We start from the raw sequence: 23,015 nt of genomic DNA, 5'->3' as shown, positions 1-23,015 counted from the left end.
GGAGGGTTCCTGGTGTTTATCTCCAGCTACGTTCTGGGCGAGAGGCGGGTTCACCCTGGACAGGTCGCCAGTCTGTCGCAGGGCAACACAGTCACACCTAGGGAGAATTTAGAGAGACCAATTAACCTGACAGTCATGTTTTTGGACTGTGGGAGGAAGCCGGAGAACCCGGAGAGAACCCACCATGCACAGGGAGAACATGCAAACTCCATGCAGGAAGACCCCCGGCCAGGAATCGAACCCAGGACCTTCTTGCTGCAAGGCAACAGCTCTACCAACTGCACCACTGTGCAGCCCCCATTTTTACACTAATAGTTTGTAAATATGTTATAAGGGCGCCAGTGGCTCAGTAGGTGGGAGTTTGTCCTGGTACCAGGGGGTTGCTGGTTTGAACCCCCATTCTGTCCATCTAAGTCGTTGTGTACTGACACTTCACCCAGCCTGCCTGGTAGTGGTGGTCAGAGGGGGCCAACAGACCCTCTGACCACCTGGTGGCGCCGGTGCATGGCAGCCTCGTTAAAACTGCCCCAGGGCAGCTGTGTCTACAATGTAGCTGAAACCATCAGTGTGAGAATGGAGTCATCAAATCTGACCTCAAACAAAACTGAATATCAGTATCAACCTGATTGTTGCTCGTTTTAAAGAAACACACAGAAGTAAGAGCCAATTAAAGGACAGATTTCTTTATTGACTACTTCAATTATTCTTCATCCAAGTTAAACTGAATTGTAACTGGTATTAATCAGGAAGACTGAACTATTGGTGTCAAGAATAACAACAATGGAGTAAAGGTTAAATCTGGTGGAACGTCCGTATCAGAAACAAACTAAATTTATCTGTTAAAGCAACAGCAGCTCATAATTCAACTTTTTTCCCTTAAACTAAACTAGTGGACTACAGGAAAGCAAAGAGAGGTCCAAAAAGAAAAGCTTGATGAGCTACAGTAATATATCACTTCAGAGTGCTAACAAACTCACGACAGTCTGCATTTTAATAAATAAACATGATGTACATTCAGACTCTTTAATGAAGCATCTGGATGAATCCTGCTGCCACCAGAGTCTCTGGCTCACTTCACAGCTGCTGAGAAATTCACGCTGACAGTTTGTCCTCTTGATCCACAACGTAACGCTGTGGCTCCATCTGGACCAGAACGCATCAGGATTTTAGATCTGCTCCAGAAGTTCTTCAGCTAGTAGAGGGTAGGAGGGAAGGGGAGCAGCCGGCGGCGTGGAAGGAGGAGAAGGGAACAGAGTCGGCTGGACAGAAGACGGCGAGGTGGGAGCTTGTTTTGACGGAGAAGAGAGTGGGAAGAAAATGAAAGGTGGGATGGGGGACATGGGGAATGGGGACATCTGGTTGGTGGGAGAACAGCGGTCTGGGGCAGGATGGTTGGAGGATGATGGGGTTGAAGAGGGAGTCACGCAAGAGAAAAGATGAAGAGCAGAGGGCGAGGAGGGATCCAAGGATGTGCACGGAGTCAGAAAGAGCGATGAAGGAGGTGTCTCTTTTTCCGGAGGGGAGGAAAGAAGGAAAGCTTCAGCAGAGGGGGAAAGCAAACGTGCAGGAACAGGGAGAGGCTCTGTCCGCTGACGGTCCCCAGGATGAGCCGTCATGGTTGGGAAAACGGACTCTGTGGAGTTTGGATCTTTGACACGTGACACTTGTTTAGTGAGAGAAGCCAGTTGGTTTGGGAGAGCAGGCGAGACGTTCTCTACGTCTGAGCTTGGCTCCATGAGCGGTTCCGAAGAGCTCAGAGCGTAGAGCTTCAGAGTCTCCTTATCTAGAGCCGTGTTCTGCAAAAACAGACGGACACTCAGTAGGTTCCTTTCAACACATCAACATAAAACAGCTCACCTTGAAATCACCAAACAAATGGTCTCACTTACATGTCTTTTTTTTTTTTTCTTTTAACCACCAAATCTATAACTTTTAATTTAGCTTGTAATTAAAGAAAAAACATGAAGCGGCATAGACAGAACACAAAATGTGCCAGGTTGGGATTTACAGAATTAAAACACCTTGAACGTTTTATTTTCTACATATTTTCATGCTGCTAGCAAACATTTCATTCCATCTTAGGAGATATTATGTTAGACTGACTTACAATGTATAATTGTGAAGCAGAGGAAAATCTATTTTTCCATAGTATTTAAGTGTAGATCACAAATGTGTTGAACCCCCTTTGAAATCTCTAAATATAATCCTGTATAACTTATACTGTACAAGAAATATGGTGACATTGACATAAATATATAAATAAGATGATATCACAACAGAAAACGTATCGTAAACTGGAAATGTGTTTTAATTCACAGTAACCTTTGGAAACACTCAACATGTTTGTTGTTTTTATAACAACATATAAGTATAATCAAACTGAGATGCTAAAACTACAAATGGTGGAAAAAACAGAAAAATAAGAAAGTAAGTTTGAAGGAAAACAGCAGGAAGGCAGAACTGTAGGAATTAAGAGGAAAGAAAAGTGGAAAAATCTGGGAAAAGCCAGATTGACTTTAGTGACTTGTTTGTCCTCTTCTAGCCTCTGTTGTTGTCATTCTTGTTTTATTCTCCAAGCCCCAGTTTACTCTGTCACTTTGCAAAAAGAAAAACCCTTGAAACTGTGACTGTTGAGGCTGTATGTAGACAGATTACTCAGGTTAAGATGTTTCGATTGTCTGTTTTATTATTGAGATCATGTAAAGTTTTTAATAAGCTTGAACTTTGAAAACTAAATTTATGACAATAAAATACTTCTTCGTTAATGTGATCATTTGAATGTTTCTGGGAATGTGTTGGCTATGAGAATGATGGAGGTAAACTGAGTTTGGGAACGTGCAAATGAAATCAGTGGGGCAGCAGGACAAGCAGAGCAACGAAGGATCCAGTATTAAACAATGAAATGAGTGAGATATATTTACACTGAGGAAGAATGGATTTGAATGTTGGTGAAGAAATCAGGCGATAAAGAACAGCTGGCAGATTAAGAGAAAGTGAACGATAAACAGAGACTGAACTCGGATTTAAAGAAACAACAAAAGAATAACATGTATGGCAACATCTTTAAGACGATAATGAACTCAGAGAACCAAACAGAATATGAAAGACATGATGAATATAAAACAAACAACAAGCAGAAATACAAAACCACTGAAATTCAAATAGCCGAGGGTCAAAACAGTCATTTTGAATCTATCTGACGATTAAGATGTTTGGCCACTTCAAAGCACTTCCTGTTTTTCTCCTCAAGGTGGCAGCGACGTACCAATAATTAAAAACAAACAGAAACCTAAGCACTTTATAATTTTCCAAATTCTGTTGTATGAATTCCATATATTAGCCACATTTATTAATCCAAAGAGTGTATCAGCTTATTCCATGAAATTCCATGCTTCATGTGGATTCTCCATTTGTTTAGTAAATTCCTCAACTCCTCCTGGATTTTCCACAGTCCAGAAATCCCAGAGCCCAACTAAACTCACTAAGCCATCATAGTGAGGAAAGCAAATCACTCTGTTTATGTCAACTCATAAAACAAGAATGTCATCTGTTTAAGGTAAGAAATGGTGAAAAATGCGAGTGTAGGAGCAGAGTTGCATTAGGAAGCTTAAGACGTCAGTGGGACAGAGGCAGAAGTTACTGAAAATGGCAAAGATGAGGACAAATAATGTCAAAGGAAGGGAGAGAGAGAAGAGAGAGATCCATTAAAAAGGTGATGGCTGGAGAGGAAGATGGGACCCAAGATGAGGGAGATGAAATGGATCGGAAGTGCAGGAAAAGGTCAAATGTGTGGCAGACTTTGAATTTCTGTAGTCCTGGATCAGGTGTGAGGGAGGAAGAGGAGGAGGATGGAGAGGAGGAGCCACAGCTTCAACCTGGATTTCAACCTCAAACTGTCAAATGAGATTCACAACAACATGTTGAGCTATTTTCCAGAGTGTCAGTCTTACAGAGTGACCTGAGAGGAAGGAGGAGAACATTCAGGACAGTCAGACTGAGTACTGGACGGTCCAGTCTGCAACTGTTTCTCTTTTCATCCCTAAAATTCTGCCAGATACATTCACAGCAGCTGAAGTCGTCCACCGTGTGGCATTATAGCCCGTTAGGATGATGAGGGGAGAAAAAGAAAATTGTCCAGTTAAGTCTTTGGAATTGGGGTCAAACATTCTCCGTCCTCCTCAGCTGCATGTCAGCTCTGATGAAACCATGTCAAGGCTTAAATACGGTAAGAAGATTTTTTCAGAACATCTAGAAAGAGCTTTAGAGATATTTCCCACATGTTCGGGTCGACGATGCATTCATCAGCTTACCATGATGACGGACACTCCAGCAGTGGTGCTGTTCTGCTTCGGTGTCGTGTTGAAGTGCGTCTTCAGTTTACCTGAAACCTCCGTCTTCATGTTGGTCTTCCTCACTGCGTCGTGCTGTGTGCAGCAGAGAGAAACGCCACCATGTTTCAGGCTGTCATTGAGTCTGCATGCAGAGAGACTGGAATGTTTTCTCTGGGAGTACCGTGACCCAGGGGTGAGAGAGGACGTCCTTTGCTGTACTTCGAGCCTCAGCATTCACCTGCAGCATCCTGCTGATCAAATCCTGGATAGAAACCAGAGCGGTAGTTTAGCTCCAATCTACATCTCCGGGTTTTTAAACCAGTTGTTCACAAACGTAGCCTAATGAAAGGTAGCTGCTGCATATACTTGTCACTGGGGATGTGTTTCAAACTGCATTAAATGTACATACTTAGGTTTATCTTCTGCTTGCTTTCCTTTGGAAGTAAAAGTGGCACAGACATCGGAAGTAGAGATTCACAAGAAAACCAACTGAACAAAAACCCAACATTTTTGTTCTCCACAGCTTGGTTTGTTGTATCATAATGTACAACAAAACAGCAAAACCCAGTGAAAAACAGATTTCTGTTCCTGGTTTTCTTCCTTGGACCTCTGGACCAGCTCTACGGCCTCAGCAGGGTCCTGGAGGGTGAGCGGGCGTTCACCCAACCAAGGCGTGTTCCTCTGCTCCTCCATTCCAGTCCTCAGTCCTGCTGTGCATGTTTTAGATGTGTCTCTATTTCAGAACAGCTGATCCAAATGTTTGCATGACCTCTTCTGCAGTCATCAAGAACTGCAGAAGCCTGTTAATCACCCACTGATTCAGTCCAGGTGTGTGGCAGGAGGGGAACACCTAAAACATGCAGGGCGGGGGGGCCTGAGGACCAGAATTGAGAAACACTGTCATAAGGAGACATGGAGGTGGAGCAGCGATGCATTTTGGTCTAAAAGGGGCTCCTGTGGGGGATACTCTGGGACAGGGGCCCCCAAAGTGGGTCCTGGAGGGCCGACATCCTGCATGTTTTAGTTCTCTCCCTGGTTTAATGCACCTGGATCCAATGATGACTCACTGGAAGGCCTAAGAAGAACATTGACATGATGAGGAAGTTACTCCCACCAGGGAGAGAAATAAAACATGCAGGATGTCGGCCCTCCAGGACCCACTTTGGGGACCCCTAATCTGGGAGTATGAGGTACCAGGCCCTGATGGGCTGCTGGGTCCCTGTTGGAATAATTCAGGCTCGTTTCTGGTGAGAGGTTGGCTTTTGTCACAGATTCTATTTTTATTGTTTATGGACACAGAGCCTAAAAAAACTAATCCCAAATCTTGAAGGTGGTTTAAACTTCAGCAAAGAGTTGTGTACCAACCTTAGCTGAGTCAGTGATGTTGTCCCAGTAAGGAGGAGGAAAGTCCAGTTTCCCGAGAAGAATCTGTTCAAAGAGCTCCTCTTGGCGATTATTCTCACTTTATTAAAAGACAGAGGATTTATTAATAAACACCTAAATGCTGCCCTAAGTGATGCCTACATAATAATACACCAGGCTTTATAGGTTATTTGACTTCAAGATGTTATTAATTTATTAAAAACATTTAACTTTATTCTATTCATTTGTTCTTATTTTTATGTACTTATTCATATACAATCATATTTATTTTAAACATGTATGTATATATACTTTGAAATATTGTTTTTTTAAAACGTGTAATTAGATGATATCCAATTGTGTATGACTGTTAATTGTAAACATTTCTTATTTTTACACACACAAATCCAACCAAAAGGAATAATACAACAAGCCACTTTTTTAAAGGCACCAGCTGAATTTTAAGACTAGAAATTGATGTAACAATCCAAAACGGAAAATAAAAGTGATTCAACACAAACCTTTTACAAAAATCTACATGTTCTTTAAAAAAACAAAGAAGAAGAAAAAAGGAACTTCCCAAATTAAGATGAGAACTTGCATTAGAAGAATGTTAACCCAAGCTATTCTTTACTTTAACATTTTGATGATAAATTAAACCCTTGAAACCAACAGCTCCCTTTTTATAATTATGAATCTCAAGGAATATAAATAGATCTGAACTAACCTTCTAAATGGAGGGAAGCCACACAGCAGGATGTAGGTGATCACACCTGCAGCCCAAACGTCGACTTTAAGACCATAACTGGAAGAAAACAGCAACGGTTACAGTAAGATGTATAAAAAAAAGAAGACATTTTTAACATTGTTCTAGTATACCAAATTAAAGCAACATAGGAAGAATATGAAGAAACGGTAACGTGTGTTATCCTGTTTTACTGATAGAACCATAATTTCTTTTAAATTAAAATTTTCATGTTGATGTTTTTTACATGACATCTCAACACATGTTCCGCTCCAGATGTGTTTCCATAGACCATTGTAGTTGCGCAATAAATGTTATTAGTGGAAGCATACCAATTTAAAAAAACTTTGTCGATATAAAGTTTTGGCTCTAAGATGAGGTATTTTTTTGGCCGTATCAAAATTTGCTTACTTCACAAAATTTCAATGGAAACACTTTTTTTTTTTTGCATCACATGAGTCACATGATCAACAACTGGATGCTGCCACTGGTGCAAACCACGAAGAAGAAGAGGACAGGAAGTGGTAGGAGGATGACGGCACGGCGTGTTTTTTAGTGACTCATTGCGAGAACAAACTTATTCACGTCTGATTTGAACTGTTTCTTAATCGAATAAACACAATGACGTTACATTTGTAATGGAAACGTTACTAGTGCGAGTGAAACCTCCAGCTTACCCGGACTCGGCGATGATCTCTGGAGCCACGTATGTTGGGGTTCCACATACAGTGAACAGCGGCCCCTCCACTACTGTGGCCAAGCCAAAGTCTCCGAGTTTCAGCGACTTGAAGCCGTCTGGATCCTCAAACACCTAAAAGATAACGCCCAGTTGTAAGGAAAAAAAAAAAAAAAGATATATTTGTTGTATCTTTTTAGAGACTGTGTAATACCAGCAGGTTCTCAGGTTTAATGTCTCTGTGGACGATGTTGATGCTGTGCAGATACAGCAGAGCTGCAGCCAGATTGTAGACCATGGTGCTGGCGTCTTTCTCTGTGTACTTGGCTGAGGACATGATGGCATCAAACAGATCCCCTCCCTGGGAGGAATTTAAAGAGAAATGTTACAAATCCAAACATACACACAACCAGATGTTGGCCTAATTTATACCTCTGACAGACCTTAACCAACTCCATAACGAGACACAGGTCAGAGGGCGTGTCCACCTCCTCGATCAGCATGATGATGTTTGGGTGTTTCACTCTGCGCAGCACAGAGACTTCATTCTCTATGAGGTGTTCCTGGAGCACAGATTGTACATGAGAATGTAGAAAAGCTTTTCTTACAGATTTAGTCTTTTTTTATTATTATTGTTCCTTTTTTTGTCGTAGTTAAGTTTTCTTAAGAAGAATAAACTAACAAACCTGGGCTTGTGTTTAAGGAAATAAAAGTAATAAATCAGATAACTGGTTGTGCCAGTTTTGGCGTTAGTTAATACGTTTCCATTGACCATACAGTTGCACAAATTGAAATCACAAAACTAAATTTGTTCATGGAAACATAGCAATTAAAAATCCCCTGCAATTTTCTATCAAAAGTTTTTTTTTGCTAGGATGAGATGTTTCTTTTTTATTATTATTTTGGTTGTATTAGTATATTTTGTAAAACTGCAATGGAAAAACCTTTTTCACATCACAAGTCACGTGATCAACGACCGGATGTTACTACTGGCGGAAAGAAAAAGGAAACAGGAAGTAGTAGGAGGATGACGGAGCTGCTTGTTTTTTAATGACTTATCGCATGAACAGACTTATTCACATGTGAATTTAATTACTTTTCTTATTTAGTAGAAAAAGCGCATTGCAAAATTGAGTTTTCTCAACACTGAAATATCAACTAAGGTTTGCACACATTTGTAATGGAAACACAGCTGATGAGTCTTTTACATCAATATAGAAGACTTATTTTAATTCAGTCACATTGGAGGGTCACATCGCTTTATCTAAATCAAACATATGACTATACAAATCATACCAAAATATAAACACTGCCATAATTGACTTTTGGTATGAACTTAGTATTTAGGTTTTTTCCATTTTATAAAGCAAACATGTGACAACTCTTTAAGTGTGTGTGAGTCATTCTGGGATGTATAAAAACTAAATTAAAGGAAGATAATAAAAACGGTTCAGAAGGAAAACCTTTCCACTGCATTTGGCTTTGTTGATGATCTTGAGAGCAAACTCTTTCCCCGTGGACCTGAACAGAAACAGAGCAATAAGGGAGGGAACATTAAAACGGCACTAAAGCCACCATAAAATGTGTAATTCAAAAGATAGCGTCATTAAAATGTGTGGTGCAGAAACGGACAGACTCAGCAGGAATCAAATACTTCAGTAAAGATCCAAGACGGATCCCAAACACCCCAACCAACATGGAGAAAGTTTCAGCAATGTCTGTTTTAACAAAACTGCAGCGTTTCAGCAGTTTTGCATGTTCTGGAAGTTTGTTCCAGATTAGAAAATAAAACAAACTCCACTGATTCTAGGTCTGAAATAATGACATTACAGTACATGGAGTGAGTAGTGAGGAGGAACGTGGTACAAAAAATATTTATTGAACCACTGGTTCAGCAAAAACAAACCAAATGTGATAAAAAACTATTTTTAAATAAATGTTTTAACCTCTTAGTCTGCATGCTAATTCTGAATGAACAAGCTGTCATTCTATGGCTTGTAGAAAGACAACTGGACATCATAATGGCCAATAGTAGCTGGTGTTTTTGTCCACCATGTGATGTTGGAGTTGATTCCCTGCTGACAAATGTACATTTAACACCTCCAGTGTTCTCCTCTTACCTCTCCACACACTCTTTAACCACAGCGAAGTTCCCATCCCCAATCACCTTGCCAACAATGTATTTATCCAAGATGCTGGAGGCTGCAGGGTACTGGTTTCCATTAACTGAAAAGTGGAGGCAAATATCAGTTTAGCATCAATAGGCATTAAGCTCTGCCTAAACAAACAAACAATAAAAACTATTCCAGATGAATAAATTAGATGGTTTACCTTCTGGACTCACTGTTTTCTCTAGTTGATTATTTATGGAGTCATTCCCATTCACATTAGGGGAGGATGTTTGAAATGACTGTGGTATCTGTAGGTTACAACAAACAGAGTACTGAGACTGATCAGTACTTATAGAGGGAAAACATTTCAAAAGTATATAGTTGAATAAAATTAGAACTATTTTAGCAGCTGAAAATCCTCTACCAGCTGCTGCCTTAATGTCAGAGACAAATCAGGAGACTTGTTTTATTAATTTTGGAAAAAAATAAATATGTACTTAATAAAATGAATGATCCCTTCTAAATAAATGGAGACATAAGGCTTTTTCTTCAACAAGGTGAGGTTAGAGTCGCCATATAAAAATAAATTCATATAATTTTTAACGTAAGCCATTATAAAATCAGCCAAATCTGAAATACTGGAGCAAATCCTCTTCAATTCAATCTTTCACATTAAAGCGTCACAACTATTAACCCATTAACTGCGTCAATGCTGCAATGCACAGCAGTATTAACTTGCTTACTGTTAAACTTCTAAAACCAGGCAACCAATTTTTGTATTATATCTACAATTAGTAGTAAATAACACCATAATGTCATTGCAATGAATTGTTTAAATTTTTAGTGATAAGAGCAGGAATTCAGGGCGAATTCAAAGCATGCTTTAATTGTGAGGCCCATAAAAAAAGCTTTTTTTCTCGTATCAACATTTTCATCCATGTCAACCAGTGAAGGTGAATCAGTGAAAGCTAGTGCTCTGCGGTTTTCTCATGACGTTCATATGCTTCCTCATTCACTTTATTCTCTTATCAGCAATCTTCATAATTATCAGTACATCACAAAAACTCATTAGCCAACACATTCATTTGGAATGGTTCATCTGTGACAAAGAAACAGAGAAACTGCAGAGCATGTTCGCCTGGTGGCTGCATCATTCTGAAAATGTTATGAAAGCTGCAGGATGTAACCTTTATTTAAAAAAAAAGGATTTTACATATTTGTTAAAATTATCATTATGTTGTGACAGTATCGGACAATCTGTGGAAAAAACCCACTCAGTCAGAAACAACCAGTCAGAGCCAGAAAGGTGTCTTACTGCTGTTAATCACACTCGTGCTCACCACATTACTTTGCTCTTTGCTAAGCTACACCTGGTTCACCACAACATAGCCTGCAGCGAATGCTAAGGCTAGTTAGCATGGCCACCAATGACGATGGTGAAATGGTTTTCTTAAAATGTTAAGTTGATTTTCCACCATTAACACATTAAGTGGCGTACACTAGGTTGGTTGACAGCGCTAAGCCCCTCCTCCTGGCTCTGACTGGCTGTTTTTGACTGGGAACGGTGCATTTCATCTCACTGTAATATTAGCTGAGGGAGGAGGTGATTTTTCTTTTTACTGAATATATGTTTCATATTATACTGTCACTGCATGGTTAAAAAAATATCATCTCAAATTCTGGCAAAAATACATGACAGAGCAGCAACTGATCCATCCTGTCCTGCATGTGTTGGACGTGTCCCTGGCTCAACACACCAGATTTAAACAAGTGACTGCTTCAGTGAGTTTGACTCCTTTACTAAAAACATGATTTTCTAAGGGGAAAAATATGTCCTTTTAAAAAGCACAAGTTCTAATCGTTTGAAATTATTTGTCCATTTCTCCAGATGAGAATGATCTAGGCACATAAACATCTTTTGAGGCCACTTGGCTTAAAAAAAAACAACAACCAGTGAGTTACCATCTGAGTGAGAGCGAATTAACAGACTGAGTTAAAACACAATATGATCAACCTAAAGGACGGGGTGTTTTGGTTGTACTGCTGCTATCTATTGTACCTTTAAACAGGGGATGGTTCGTGGAGACGGGCTGCTGGGAGATGGAGTGGAGGATTTAGTGGACCTGTGAGCTGAGACACCGTTTACTGTAGAAAGGTCAAGTACAAAATTAACTTTCAAAGGCAAGGAGCAAACTTTTGAAACTTTACTTCTGTAGGTACAAATACAAAAACATTGTTACAGCAATGTATCTGAAAACTGTAGAGAAATGTTTAGAGATATTATCCTTTGATAAAACCTCAAATACACAGTTTGTTTTGCTACAGTTGATACCAGACTTTTACATACAATGAAGAAAAATACAAACGGCGTCTTTTTATTCTGTGTATGTAAATATCTAGTTCCAGCTTCACAGCTACTCAAAGAATAAAAAGAAATGTTTGAAGCATTACCCGGGGACTTGATTGAAGACAAACTGGAGTGATGAATGGGTTTCCTTGCTACAGTCAGTATAACAAACACATAAACAGTGAAATGTGTTCATTTAACTCAGAGTACTGTATAAATAAATATATAAATACAGTTGAAGCATGGCTTGGAAATGATTTATTTATTTTTTTAGATTCATGGGGGTGCTGTGAAAGCTTTAGACCACGCCCACCATATATTGTGGTGCATTCCTGTTGGGGGCTGGATTGGGATTGACCATAGTGACCATTACCATGTCCAGGCCCTCTGCCAAAAACTGTCAGTGCTGGAGGCCAAGAAGCAGCAACATGTCTTCTGTCATTGGACACACTGTCTTATTGATTAGGTCACAGGGGTCAAATATGTCAGAGCATGTGATGATTTGACCATTGAGCTTTTGCTGATCGGGCCTAAAACTGCCTTTACTGACTCTTTGGAAATAAGTTCTAAAACAAAGGATCAAAGTGTTTCTCACCAGACCCTGGAGATTTGCTGCGTCGTGAAGGTCTGGGGCTCTTACCGGCCCAGGTTGGAGTAGTAGATCGACTGTAGGATGTTTTTAGGACTTTGCATTCTAAGGAAGCAAAGATTGCAGATAAAATACTCAATATAGAATCAATCGTAGGGTGGAAATATATTTTATGTGTGCTGAAACATTATGAATGCTGGATGCAAACACTCTATCATGGCTGAAGAAACTTTAACAATCTGTGTTGAACAATGTTTACTCCTGAAAAGTCGAGAACACGTAGATACTACCCACAAGAATTTAAAGCATTTTGAATAAAACCTTTAACTTCGGGGATGATGATGTCAAAGTTAGTCGGCATTTGTCCTGCAATCGGCGGGTTGCCGGCTCAATGCCCACTCCATCCGCTGTCATTGGGCAAGACGCTTCATGGCAGCTGGTGCATGGCAGCCTGAGACTGCCCCAGGGTGACTGAATATAGTGTGAAGTGCTTTGACGTCCTCTGGGTTTGATAAAGCGCTGTACAAGTACAATCCATTTACCACTGAAAGGTTGCAGGTTAGGTTGTTTTGTTTTTTTAGCTTTAGCTGTTTCTGTTTGGTAGTTGGTAAATGGTTGGCACTTGAACAGTGCTTTATGAGGTCTGAGTACTCCAAGGTACTTGACACTTCAGTCATTAATACACACATTTACAGCTACATTGTAGCTTACTTGGTAGTAAGCTACAATGCTGCCCTGGGCTGCCCTGGGCCAGACTGACATACGACAGGGTGCTACTCAATTGGGCCCTTCAGGGCCACCATTTGTGGCCCCTAAAAGCAGGTAAGCGTGACGTGTCTTCCCAAGGACACAGCGGCAAAATGACAGAGACAGACAAAGCAGGGGTTCAAAACAGTAACCCACCCGTTACAAACTCCCTACTTCTAAGTTTCACTTTTCTTGCTACGTTTTTTAGCCTGCAAAGCTCTTCTAATTATTGTATATATGAAAACATGCCCAACCCCTTCCAATGTACATGTAAATTGACAAAATATACTTCACAGCTATGTAAAATACTTCAGCACTTTTGTTAAGTAATGGAGCTTGGCCAATGTAGACATAGACTTACTTTGTCATTACACAAAGAAATGACAGAGGCTGCGTTTCTATTACAATCATGCGCAAAACTGTCAATATTCCGCTAATGTTGGAAAAACACAATTGCTGTTTTTCCATTAAATAAGAAACACAATAAAAATCACAAGTTTGTTCATGCAATAAGTCATTAAAAAACATGCCATGCTACGACTCTCCAACTACTTCCTGTCATCATCTTCTTTGTGGTTTTCACCAGTAGTAAAATGTGGTTATTGATCATGTGACTTATTTGATGTGAGAAAAGTATTCCCATTCCAGTTTTGCAAAATGAGTTCAATACGGCCAAATATTCACCTCATCCTTGTCTCAAAACATTTCATTAAAAAACTATTTTTTTTTTTAATTGGCCTGTTTCCATTACATGAATTTATTTTAGAAATGTCAAATTGTGCAGTTATGTGGTCCGTGGAAATGCAGCTACTGACATTGACAACAAAATGTTGCACACAGAAAAAATACAAAAAATAAAAAGTGACCATATACACAGACACAAGTGTTACTGGTGCAGGTGAAAAAAATTAAATATTCCACAAATAAAATATTACTAGAAATATTTAGAAATAGAATAGCAGTCCCTTTAGCTTAAGAAGGGAGCGCTGTGTCTTTTTTGTTTCTTTAAACCTAAATCTTATAAGTGGAGCAAAAGCTGCAAAGTGTCTCTAAGTTTAGTTAGTTGACCTGAGTAGCAGTTTCACATGGTGATCTGCCTCCTGACTGTAAGCTAACCTGACACAATATAATGATTAGACAGGATGTCACCGCTGCAGACAGCAGCAACAGTAAACTCCCTTTTCCTTCCCTGGAGCTGATTTCATCTCGACTGAAGGACACCATTGCTAAACCAGGTCACATCCTGCCTGTGTTCAGAGACTTTGAGTCAGCTCTCTAGCACTGATGTCAAATTAAACACATTGGTACTAGCAAGCATTCACAATTCTCGAATTTGGAATAACAAGGATCAGAAATACACAAACTACATGTTGCTTAAATGAAAAGAAGGCTGCAGAAGCCAGAGTCTGGATTAAGAGAGAACTAAAGGTAACAAAACACAAGAAGTGCATTCAAAAATTTAGAGGAGGTCACTTTAAGTTCACCTGTAAATTGTAGTGCTTTTTAAAGTTCACTCAAGCTTCGCCTGAAAGCCAAAAATGCCTTTTTGTAAGTAGTGCATGTGAAGAGAACGTACCAGTCATCAGGGCTGTAGAGGCCTTACCGCTATGCTCCAACACAAAGTCGTCCTGCGTATAGCGGTACTTCTCTGGACCACATGCTATGAACACATCATCATCCCCGAAAAAGTCCTTCAGGCAGGTAATCTGGTAGAAAGGAAACAATGTTTAAGATTGATATGAGTAATGATTAATTTAAAACTGTTTGAAAATGTTGGGCTTTATAATATGATGTAGAACAATTTAAGTAAATCTGAAATACGTTAGTGAAAATCTAGTGGAGAAAGCACTTTGTGAAAAATATCAAACTTTTAGATGTGCTTCTACAAGAGCCAGGAGGAGGGACTTAGTGCTGTCAATAAACTTTGTTTACATGATGCTCAATGTGCTAGTGGTGGAAAATCAACTTATTTTTTTAGGAAAACTGATAATCTGCAGTCATCTGTGGCTGTTCTAACTACCTTTACCACGGCATACACCATGGTGATTGGCAGTGTTATGACAGTGTTATGACCCTCCTCCTAGCTCTGACTGGTTGTTTCAGTTCATTGTTTGAAAGCAGGGAAGGTCTCTTATTTTCTTAAAGTCACACTGTAATAACTTACAACTTCAAAGACTGAGCTGAAACTTATCTCAATTTGTCTTTATACTGTTTCAAGCTGTGATCATCAGTTTCTCTGCTCCTCCAAGCAGTTGTTATTTTTTACACCAAGCACACACACCCCCTCTAGTTAGAAGGTAAACTTGCATAATTAAACTGCGCTCTGGCACACCAATACACAGAGAAACGATCCCTTTGTAGCTGTAGGTGGACAAGGAGGAAGATAAACGAGAAGATCCCTTGATTATCCCACTTCCCACGTTGCACTTGAATATCCTCATGCTCACACTCTTATCCTGTGTGTGTGAACACATATCTGTGGGCAGATGGATTCTTAAAGGGGGGCATGGCGTAGGAGGGGAGTGTGGGTTTGACTTTTCAGGATGACTACTACATGAGATGGTGGCTTAGGAAAGCTTAATGACTGCAGTAAAACATAAGGAGGCAGGATGAAGACAAAATACTGCAGACGAATAAGGTGCTTTGTAATTGAATCAAAAGAGCTAAAATTTTCATTTTTAGTGGGTTCATGTTTATATCCAGTTTCTTTAACAGCGAAGGCAAAGCCGTGGTCTCTTTAACTGGCAACACATGCAAAGTTATAGTCTAAGCAAGGGAGAGCTGAAGTCTGTAATTAGCTGCTGCAGACGGTTTGGTTTTACAAAGCACAAGTGCATCACATTCTTTACATGAGCTCTTATGCTGGAATTTGACAGCTGAATGCTGCACTGAAATGCCATACCAAGAGCCCAAAGAGTTTGTCACACACGTCAAAAATAAATCAGTCCATGGAGATTCTTGGACATTGTCAGGATCAGATTAATCCTAAGTGCTGAATCAGAAGGATGGTGAACTTTTTTCTTGAACCAAATGCCTCAATCACGTCATTTCCTATTAGTTCAAATATCTAATGAGGCCTAAAAAGCCTGAAATTCTTACTGAGAATTGGGAGACCTGGGTGATTCAATCACTAGAGGTACAGAAAAAAATCCTTTCTATAGAAAATTGCAATTCCCAGTGCTGCAGTGCACTGCTGGACATTCTGAATCAATTCCAAAGGCTCAATATTGATTTGTCTATTTTTTTATTTTTATTTTAGTAAAATTATACTTTTAATAATTCTTTGGATTTTTATTTTTATTTAAGAACTAACCAAACCAATTCAACTAACCAAATACTGGTAATTTAAGCTGAAGAATTTTACGCACAAACTTATTTTTGTTTAAATATTTGATGAAATTTGATACAGTACAGAGCCTTATGCAATCATTTTTAATTCTCTATTTGTTTACACTGTCTTTTTCTCTTGCCAGTCACATAAAAATATATTTGTATCATCTACAAATAATGCACATGTCATATTTTCACAAGCTTTACACATATAGCTTATTTACCGAGCACTGATCCTTGGGGAACACCACAAGCAATGCTCAAACATTTAGAGCTGATTTCTCCCTAATGTAGCTAAAGTCAGCGCCAGTGTCCACCAAGAAACTTTCCAACACGTCATGCTTCCCAACGCTGGCAAGCTTTTACTGTGATCCACATTTACTTTTGGTAATTGCCCACTGAAGAAGTAGCAATGCTTTCTTTACTGACCTTTGACTCACTGTGCTTTATAGGCCAGAAAGATTTCCTGACCTAAGCTGCAATGGGCTGTCAACACAAATATGGGAGGTAGAAGAGATGCCAATATAGACGATTTTAAAACCTCTTACCAGATCCACACTGGCTTCCCCAGCAGCTCTCCAGAACCACAGCCTCATTGCATCCACGCAATAATGGCATGCAGAAAAAACCCTACATGCTGCAGTGCACTGACATACTTTTCAGTAGGCTGATATTTCTGGATCAAAACTCATTTTATTCACTGGCTAAAAGCCATAATGAGCCACATTACCAAGGAAAAAAACTTCCAAGTATATAATCCCGGTGAAATGAGTTTGAGTTAACTTTTTAAATTGAATCGTTATCATCAGACGATAAGCCATGCTGTATTTAGACTTTGGAGGATTTCTTCAGCAGATGCTAGGGAAGCACATATTAACCACAGGAGGAAAAGGATTCATTTGGCGACATTACCTGCTTGCCTTCCAAAGTGTAAAGTCTTCTCACAGCTCCGGAGTCCAACTTGACGGCGTCAGTAATATCCGTGAGCACCTGTTCAAAGGAGTGTGCCGTTTTCTTATTGAGGAGAATCCGAACCGCTTTGCGAGGCCTGACGCCACTGCGAATCACCGTGACCAGTTTGGGTCTGATGAATTCCTTGGATTCCCGCTGTAATTCGCTCTTTAACTGGTTGAGGGATGTGAGGGAGCGCGATGTACCCGTCTTGCTGCCTACTGTCCAGTTGGGATTGACGTTCTTGGTGTAATCTACGCATCGAAATGGCTCGTTGGAAGCGCACACATAGCTCTCTCCTGGGAAAAAAATTTACATTTTACACAATCAATACATGGATTTTGCAGATATCTGTACTTATTATCATGCAATAGTACAAGATGTGTGGCACAGCATCATAACAACATTCAAGCAAATCCAAAATACCAAAGTAATTTTGCTGTTTTTCAAGTATGTTGCCAATCTTAATTGTTGTACCTTTACTTAAAATGTTTTATTATGATCTTGTTTGCCTGAAATATGTTTTCTTTAACCAGTTGCAGAGCGTTTTAATTATACTGTTTGACAATACCACATTGTACAGTTGTGTAAGATTACTGTTAACTAAGTTAGTCTAGTAGTGAGCTAAGTAGCTCACTTATTTGGATTAGGAGTAAAGTTCACCAAATTATTCAATAAGCTACAACAACCAAATGTATTAAGTGTTTAACAATAACAAAACCTTCCAAATATATTTCACATGCATACAGCTAATTGTTTAACTATACCAGTCTTGTCTAAAACCTAACAATCCATGGATTGCTATGTTTATGTTATGGTAACTTTCTTCTGCTAATTAGAAACAAAACTAAACTACATATTTTTGGAGCAAAAGAGGAATAATCAAGAATCAGCACAGATTCAGCAATTACAGCTGGATGCTACTGATCAGGACCGAAACCTGAAAAGTGACTTGAACATTTACAAAACGCATGAAGACAATTACAAAGTCAGCCTTCTGTCACCTTCTGTCCACAAAGAACATTTGTGGAATTAAAGGACTAAAGTCCCAGCAAGCAGTAGAGAAACTCATCCATGCGTTTAACTTTAGTCACATTAGTTACTGCAGCAGTGTCTTCACAGCTCTGCCTAAAATCTCTGCTCCAGCTGATCCAGAACACTGCTGCTTGTATTCTCTCTAAAACTAGTAAAATGGAGCACGTCACCCCAGTTCTAAAGAAGACCGACACCAACAAATGGGCCACACCAGATGAAAACTACAAGAGCTCTTTCTAAAACCAGTTCAGTATCTGTTATACTTCCTGCATATTTTACAGGCAAAGCAGTTAAATGTTAAGTGTTTCATTTAGCAATCCTGCCCGGTCACAAGGGGCACATAGGGGAATGATGCTTGATTGGGTTTGCACACTAAAGTCCAAGCTGGCTCTATTCAGTGTGTCCAGAGTGTTGGGCTGCACACTAATGTGTCCCAAAGCTGAGTAAACAAAGGAAAGGTGTAGTTTTTTTATTACTCAAACTGAAACAAAAACTGATTAAAAATAAAAAAAAAAATCAAGATTCAGCTTAAGAAACAGCCGCTGGCATCCTAAATAACTTTAGCTCTACATATGCCAAACTAGTGTCATTTCAGTATGTAGATCATGAGCTGGCCTAAATCCTTCACAGTGTCTCCGGGGAACTGGTGCAGGAAATGAGACTCAGAAGTTAGGAGGAGGTGAAATAAAAATAAACCAGTATACAATAATAACTCCAGTAAGAGGTCAGTGAATCCTGAGGTATCAAGCAGTAACCCTTTTTTCCGTTCCAATGGACTGGAGCCTGGCTTTAGTGCAGATGAAATAGTTAAAGGGATTGACAGGACTAATAACCAATCACAGAGTTGTGTCAATTGCACAAGAAAGGAAAAGCAAAAGTTCAAGTTCTTTTTGTGTCCGACTTTAGGAATTGACATTTGGTCTCCTTCTGACAACAAATCAAACTAAATTTAGCCTGATGGTGCAGCTTTGTTCTCAGTATGTTTATTTACAGGCAAATTGTAAACCATGAATCCTGAACGGAAGACATTTGGAGCAAAAAAGCTCCTGAAAAAGTCCAAGTACATAAACACATGCACACCTCTAAAGGCATTCACTAAGTGGTTCACACAGTGTATTCACACTCACACAAGCTTGCTGATAATTAAATGACTTGTGATGTGAGTTGACAGTTGTGCACAATGACAGCATTAAGGAGGAGGCTATCTGCATGTGTGTCTCTAGGTCACATGTCAGGGCAGATATGTCAACAATGACGTGGTTCTTTGGATTCAACATATAAAGTGAATTACTCAAGATGTGGGGAAAAATCTTAGTAAAGATAATTTGATCAAAGTAAAATGTCAAATTGTGGACACATACTGTGCAAAACTATTACTACGCCTAGAACTTTATTACATTAAGTCACATGACAATTTTAAATGGTTAACAAAGAAACAAGTGCATAATGTTTAAGTTGTATAAAAATGACACAAATTTTAATAATATATAACATGGTTTACATTTGTGTTTAATCTACTATCCCATAACACAATTAAGTGCAACAACTTCTTCTAGGAGTCACCAAACTAGTGAATACAGTCAAACTGTGTAACTTAAACTCATAAATCCAGATGCTCTGTGAAGGCATCAGAGGTTTGCTAGCAGAGGTGAATAGTGACTGGTTGCATTTAGTTGGGTGACTTTCTACCATGAATTGGATGACAAAAGTCTTCATGGTCTGAACCTTTTTGGAGGACAATTTTAGACTTCGTAATTCATTTTATTTGTTGGTTTATTTATTTATGCTGGATATTTAACATAAATATATTTATATTAGGATATTTATCATAAATTTAACACTGGAAGCTTCAGATCCAGTGTTAAATGTTCCTTGGGATTTAAAGATTATTGATCTTTGAGAATGTGTTCTTGGATTACTATGCCATTGCCATTATATTACTAGAAAACGATATTATCGCTTGTCATAGAACTAAAAACCTAAATGTAAAATCGTTGACAAACATTTCCCAATCTTGTCGCTCCTCAGCCTGAAAGACGGTGACATCTCTTCTGAAGGCTGATAGATAATGAGCGCTAACGCTAAGGCTGAATATATCATTAGCTGTTTACATCAGTTGCTGCTAAGATTTTTAATGACTTATCTCGTGAACAAGCTTATTCACCTGTGATTTTAATACAATTTCCTGTTTAATGGAAACAATTGCGACCTTTTTTTTTTTTTTTTTTTTTTTTTTTTTACTAAACGTTCTTAAAGATTTGCGCACATTTGAAAGTGTGTGAATACTTTACAGGTACAGGTCCTTTAAAGTATGCCAATTAGATTTTTAAATTTGCATCTTTACCTACATGGACAAAAAAAAACTTTTCTGCCATAAAACGAATGTAATCTAGGTCATTGTCGATCGGTGTATTGTGGAGTTGCTATAATGTGGATCTTCTGTCCTGAATTTTGACCGTGAATTCTTCATCGACCTCACCCTCCAATAACTCATCCAGGCTGGTGATCCTCCTGCCCCCATCCACCGTGTACAACATCCGGACTCCCTGGGGAAGGTTGACGTTGTCCGACAGGGACCGCGTCAGCTCCATGAGCAGCGCACCCAGGGACCGGAACCGGTCATTGGACACTGCGTACACTAAACCTTTGAAATATTTGTCCCCGTTGCGATAAAAGCGCACTTTCCGGGCTTTTTTCTCGGAGGTGAGAGACTGCAGGGTGCGCGTGCGATAGAAGCTGCAGTGCGTGCTGTGCGCCGGGCTGGGCACGAGACCGCCGCCTTTGGACTTGGTGAGAGACCCAGAGCCTGAGTTGGTCTTTGGAGTCCGTTGGTTCCTGCCTCGCTCCTCAAAGTGCTCGAATTCGATAATACCTCTGCTCAGAGACATGCCGCGTCCACCACTTTCTGCCCGTCCAACAGAAATGACAAACTTTTACCCAGAACGTTTCGCTTCGTGCCAAGTCAGCTTCCACGACGTGTATATCAGCGGCCGCGGAGGTTATTGAAAGTCTGCTGTATGATGAACGACAGATCCGATGGTGTGATTTCTTTTAGCCGTAAAAATGCAACGGCACCAAACTGAGGCTTTCCCCCCACCTTCTCTCCTGCAAATAAATTATGCGTCAAACAGTGCGGGTCCGCAGTTAGCAGACATATTTCTGTGAAATAAATAGAACTTCACAAAAAGGAAAAGTGCACAGCAGAAGTGGAACATTCAGGTTATCTTTTCCTCGCATCCTGTCCGGCTGACTATCTGAACAGCCTGTCAGATCAATAATGACAGAGGAGGAGGAGGAGGAGGAGGAGGAGGAGGAGGAATTGTTTCTGCCTCGGGGTCCTAATGCCCCTTAATGCACCATAATAAATATCTAGGGTCTAAAATAATAATTATCATTCGCAATCTTTTTTAAAAAAATACAAGATTTACTTGTAGATAAAAATTAGTGATGTGAGATATAACATATTTCTGTATTTGACAGTCAGAAAGGTCATAGTTACTAGCCAATGCTTTTTTTTTGTTTTAGTTCAGATTTTAAGAGCAAAACTTTATTTTAGGATCTGATTTATTTTAAAGCATCATCAATGATATTCAAAGCAAAAAAAATATTGAGCATGAAATTAAGAAATTGTCAGTAAGAGATGTAAGAGCATAGCTCAATTTATAAAGTCAGAAAAAACATGGAAAAGGATGGGCTCCATTTTTGGGGATGAAATTATGGAATGTTCTTAATATATGCATCTGTGCAAAGTAAAACATGAATCAGTTTAAATGAGATCCATGATAAATTGTAGCAATAATCTGATAAACGTTTATTTCAGAAAAAAATAATAAATTATGCGCATACTTTTGTAACTTTTACAAATTTGCGTTTATTTATATTTGATAAAAGTGTAACCATATCAGGGAAATATATTATAAGAGAGATGATCTGTGAAAAGATCAATTTCCTCCACTTCCTTCCAGCTACTATGGCCATCTGAAGAAATGTCCCACTCCCAACCAAAAACAGCCAATCAGAGCCAGGAGGAGGGTCTTAGTGCTGTCAATCAATCAAATTTCTGAAACACTGAGTTCCTTTAAAGGTTAGAGTTGCTTGTGAACCATAAAATATGGGATTTTTTTTATTTTTATTGTTGTGCTTTTATTGTTCTTTCTTCCTTTTTCTGAATAATCAAAATGTCTAATATGCATAATATATATATATATTTTTAAAGTTGATCCATGTTTTTTTTTTACTTTAAATTTATGAACAGAGAAAGAAGTGTGTTGATATATAAAAATATATCAACACACTCTAAGAGGGATAAATGACTATTCAATTGCAAACAGTTTGCAAAAAGAAATGCATATGATTTAAAAGGTTATTTAAAGAAACAGCTAGCTGTTTAATAAATATGAAAACATTTGTTATTTCATACAAACATGGGAAAGCAGAATACCACTGTGTTTCCTAAAGATATCCTTAGGCTTCAAATGGAGACGCCAGTGGTTGTGGATGCATTGTTTCAGCTGCGTTTCCGGGAGGAAGCCCTGGAGGAACCGTAATATGAATTGTCTTCCTCCAGCAGAGGGAAATCCTGTACAGAACAACAAAGCGAACCTCATGATAAATGTCTTATGAAATCTAAATAAATGTTATGTTAACTGCACAACATAAACCTTTTAGGGGTTTTTGTTCTTCTACTATTGTCCAACTGGAATACTAATGGAGATTTGTTTTTGTTTTTTTGAAAAATGAATATTACTTGCAATCTGTGTCCAATTCAAAGTAAATGACATAAACGAGCAT

At 39.1% G+C, this 23,015-nt stretch overlaps 1 protein-coding gene across 2 annotated transcripts; it reads right to left on the bottom strand.

Moving 5' to 3' along the window:
• Positions 1–667: 667 nt before the first annotated feature.
• On the bottom strand, positions 668–21,478 carry LOC122830386 (serine/threonine-protein kinase DCLK2-like). 2 transcript variants are annotated; one of them, XM_044115696.1, is made up of 17 exons: positions 20,704–21,478; positions 17,151–17,488; positions 14,485–14,614; positions 12,168–12,266; positions 11,677–11,724; positions 11,285–11,370; positions 9,446–9,533; positions 9,235–9,340; positions 8,578–8,635; positions 7,558–7,677; positions 7,329–7,475; positions 7,116–7,249; positions 6,421–6,498; positions 5,697–5,793; positions 4,513–4,593; positions 4,311–4,424; positions 668–1,796 (listed from the first exon to the last, which is right to left on the bottom strand). In XM_044115696.1, the coding sequence occupies exons 1-17, from the start codon at positions 21,110–21,112 to the stop codon at positions 1,167–1,169; spliced, it is 2,763 nt and encodes a 920-aa protein (XP_043971631.1). In that variant the 5' UTR covers positions 21,113–21,478; the 3' UTR covers positions 668–1,166. The 2 variants fall into 2 exon arrangements, with proteins under 2 accessions (XP_043971631.1, XP_043971632.1); XM_044115697.1 differs by having other exon boundaries at positions 14,512–14,614.
• Positions 21,479–23,015: the final 1,537 nt, after the last annotated feature.

This window comes from Gambusia affinis, linkage group LG04 (assembly GCF_019740435.1).
Source record: "Gambusia affinis linkage group LG04, SWU_Gaff_1.0, whole genome shotgun sequence".
Taxonomy (NCBI): domain Eukaryota; kingdom Metazoa; phylum Chordata; class Actinopteri; order Cyprinodontiformes; family Poeciliidae; genus Gambusia; species Gambusia affinis.
This window is presented reverse-complemented; position numbering and strand designations above follow the sequence as displayed.

Coding starts and splice junctions, on each gene's coding strand:
- LOC122830386 (XM_044115696.1), bottom strand. CDS start 21,112: ATGTCTCTGAGCAGAGGTATTATCGAATTCGAGCACTTTGAGGAGCGA. Junction 17,489..20,703: donor CCTGGATGAGTTATTGGAGG/GTGAGGTCGATG, acceptor TTTTTTTCCCAG/GAGAGAGCTATGTGTGCGCT. Junction 7,678..8,577: donor AAGCCAAATGCAGTGGAAAG/GTTTTCCTTCTG, acceptor TCTGTGCTCCAG/GAACACCTCATAGAGAATGA.